The sequence below is a fragment of the Gossypium raimondii genome, chromosome 13, assembly GCF_025698545.1.
Source record: "Gossypium raimondii isolate GPD5lz chromosome 13, ASM2569854v1, whole genome shotgun sequence".
Taxonomy (NCBI): domain Eukaryota; kingdom Viridiplantae; phylum Streptophyta; class Magnoliopsida; order Malvales; family Malvaceae; genus Gossypium; species Gossypium raimondii.
In genome coordinates this window covers 40,318,118-40,320,681 of record NC_068577.1, presented here as the reverse complement: position 1 = coordinate 40,320,681, position 2,564 = coordinate 40,318,118, and the positions used below count along the sequence as shown (strand labels likewise).

The 2,564-nt window shown below is 34.4% G+C and overlaps 1 protein-coding gene across 1 annotated transcript; it reads right to left on the bottom strand.

Annotated features, from left to right (window-relative positions):
• Nucleotides 1–1,043, bottom strand: LOC105781903 (transcription factor MYB10). Its single transcript, XM_012606433.2, has 3 exons — nt 921–1,043; nt 676–805; nt 1–570 (listed from the first exon to the last, which is right to left on the bottom strand). Exons 1-3 carry the CDS (start codon nt 1,036–1,038, stop codon nt 78–80), a joined length of 741 nt encoding a protein of 246 aa, XP_012461887.1. The 5' UTR covers nt 1,039–1,043; the 3' UTR covers nt 1–77.
• Between the last annotated feature and the right edge of the window lie 1,521 nt (nt 1,044–2,564).

The following is a 2,564-nucleotide window of genomic DNA, read 5'->3' as shown; positions in this document are numbered from 1 at the left end:
TCAAAATACCCAAACAAAACAAGAAGGAAGGGAGTTCATGCGAAGGGAGGGGTCGATCGGCGTCACTGTATGCAGTACTAAATAAATGGGTTGACCCATAACTCAACCACAGGGTCATAGTATGAATCACATGCATATATGGGTTCATGGAGCCACAGCTGAGAATTAGGTGACATTACTTCACAGTCCAAACCTTCCATCGTCAATGACTGCCCCCAAAGATTCTCAATTTCCCAATAGTTTTCAGATGAAACTAAATTGTTGTCCATAGCCATGTTATAGTGGTCATCAACTGCCACACTAAGGTTGCAGTCTGATAGAGAAATGGTAGTATCGGCAGCTAGTTCTGGGAAATCATCCATTGTAGGAATCTGATAGTCCAACAAAATATCCACCATCATTGAGGAATCAGCATCAGACGAATTCTCCTCCATACTAGATTTGGTTTCTGTAGTTGCTGATGATGGATTCTTTTTCTCCCCCATTACTCGCTTCTTCAAGCGAGTGTTCCAGTAGTTTTTTATATCATTGTCTGTTCTTTGTGGAAGCCTTGCTGCTATTGCTGACCACCTGATAATAATTAATCAAATCTTCAGCAAATCAGATATATATATATATATATATATATATATATTATCACAACTATAACCTTACATTTATGGTTGTGCTACTAACCGATTTCCTAGCGTCTTTTGCAGGTGGATTATGGTTTCTTCTTCTTCCCTGCTGAAGTTTCCACGCCTTATATTAGGTCTCAAGTAATTCATCCAACGTAGTCTGCAACTCTTCCCTGATCTTTGCAACCCTACAAATCAAGATGAACTGCATGTAACTAATACTCTAAATCATAAAATCTTGCTGAATTTTTTAGGGTTTTGATTAAATCTTGTTGATGATCATTAAAAAGAGATGTCTCATACCAGCGAATTTGGGCATTTCGTTCCAATTCCAAATCCCATATTTCCTAATATAAGCAATCAGCTTCTGATCTTCATCATGACTCCATGTTCCTTTCTTCAGATATGGTTGTCTCACCATCTTGCACACTACTTATTGAGGTAGCTGAGACTCTGAGATCCATCTATTTATTTGGATTGTAAAATAATGTTATGAAGATTGTAACCATCCAGTCAAGCAACTTGTCAAAGACGCGGGTTAGTAATTAATTAGTATGTTCCTTCCTAGATTGAGGTTTATGTTTGAATCGCCTTTAGGGTAAGCATTTTACTCGGAAAGAAAAATGGATTCCCTGGATAAGTCTTTTTTTATTCCATAAATAATATGGAGATCGCTAAGTTTACAATTTTTTATTATGAAGAAAAGTCATGAGACAAGTGAACATTATTGCATGCAACTGTTAGGGAAAAAACCAAGAAAATGCTTGTTTACCAAGTGAATATCGTTAGTGTTTTGTCTAAATTTGTGGGCTACAATTATTTAATTTCTTTTTTATTATTGGAATTAAGTGAAGAGACGATTTAAAATTAATAAGCTTAAGAATTTCTTTTTTTTTGAAAGGATAAGCTCAAGCTTGAAATGTTCTAAATTGTGTACTTCCTAGTATTCTCCGAGTTGGAAAATAGGGATCATATATTTTCTCAAACTCAAATGTCATTGCATTCGTGCATTTGTTGATCGGTATTAATTTATTTTAATCGATGTTAATTCTTCCATGTTTGTTATTAAGAAAATAACAAAGAGATTGAAATTAATGGAGAATTGAAAAAATTATATATGGAATGTTTTTTACACATGTTTAGGCTACATGGAAATTCACAAAGAGTTTACGTTTATAGAAAAAGAAATGAAAGTGCCTGAATTGAAATGATAAGACTGAGGTTGTAGGAGTTTTAATTCTTGACCGTAAATATTATGTTTGAATTTCGTATTAAATTTATTTTGAGTTTTAATTTTATTAGTTTAGGTCTAATTTAGTTGTGTCAGACTGATTATACGAAGTTATATTCCTTTTAAGAAAGCAAGATGTAAACTAAAATGATAAAGGAGTAATTTAATACTGACGGTGTGGCAGCAATTAGATGGTGCCGTCCGCCTGAAGGTACACTAAAATTTGTCTGGTAGGAATGGATATGGAGGTGCCCTACGCAATGGTAAAGGAATAATTTTAGCCTAATTCTCTAGACCAATGTGTGCTCTTGATCCTAATTTGGTTGAATTGTTGGCAATTGGATGTCTTTGTTCAAACCGATTGGCTGCACAAAGTTAAGCTTATTGTTGAATCAAATTCTTCAAATGCTCTTAAATGGATTTCCCATGTATTTGCCAAGAGATTGAGTAGCTATCATTGATTTATCCTTTGTGTTTGTTGTTAGTGAAGCAAACTGTTTAGCTGATACCTTGGCTAAAACAGGCATGGAAAGATCATCTTTATATTTAGCTTCCTGGTAATTTGTTGTTGATCTTGCTCAAAATGAAGGGATTTGTTGGAGGTGGATTTTTCAGGATTGTCTCATTGCTATGTTTTTGTCCCTCTTTATGAAATGCAGGGATTTTCTCACCCTGTACTGTACTGTTTTACTTTCTTAATAATAAAAAAACAAAGA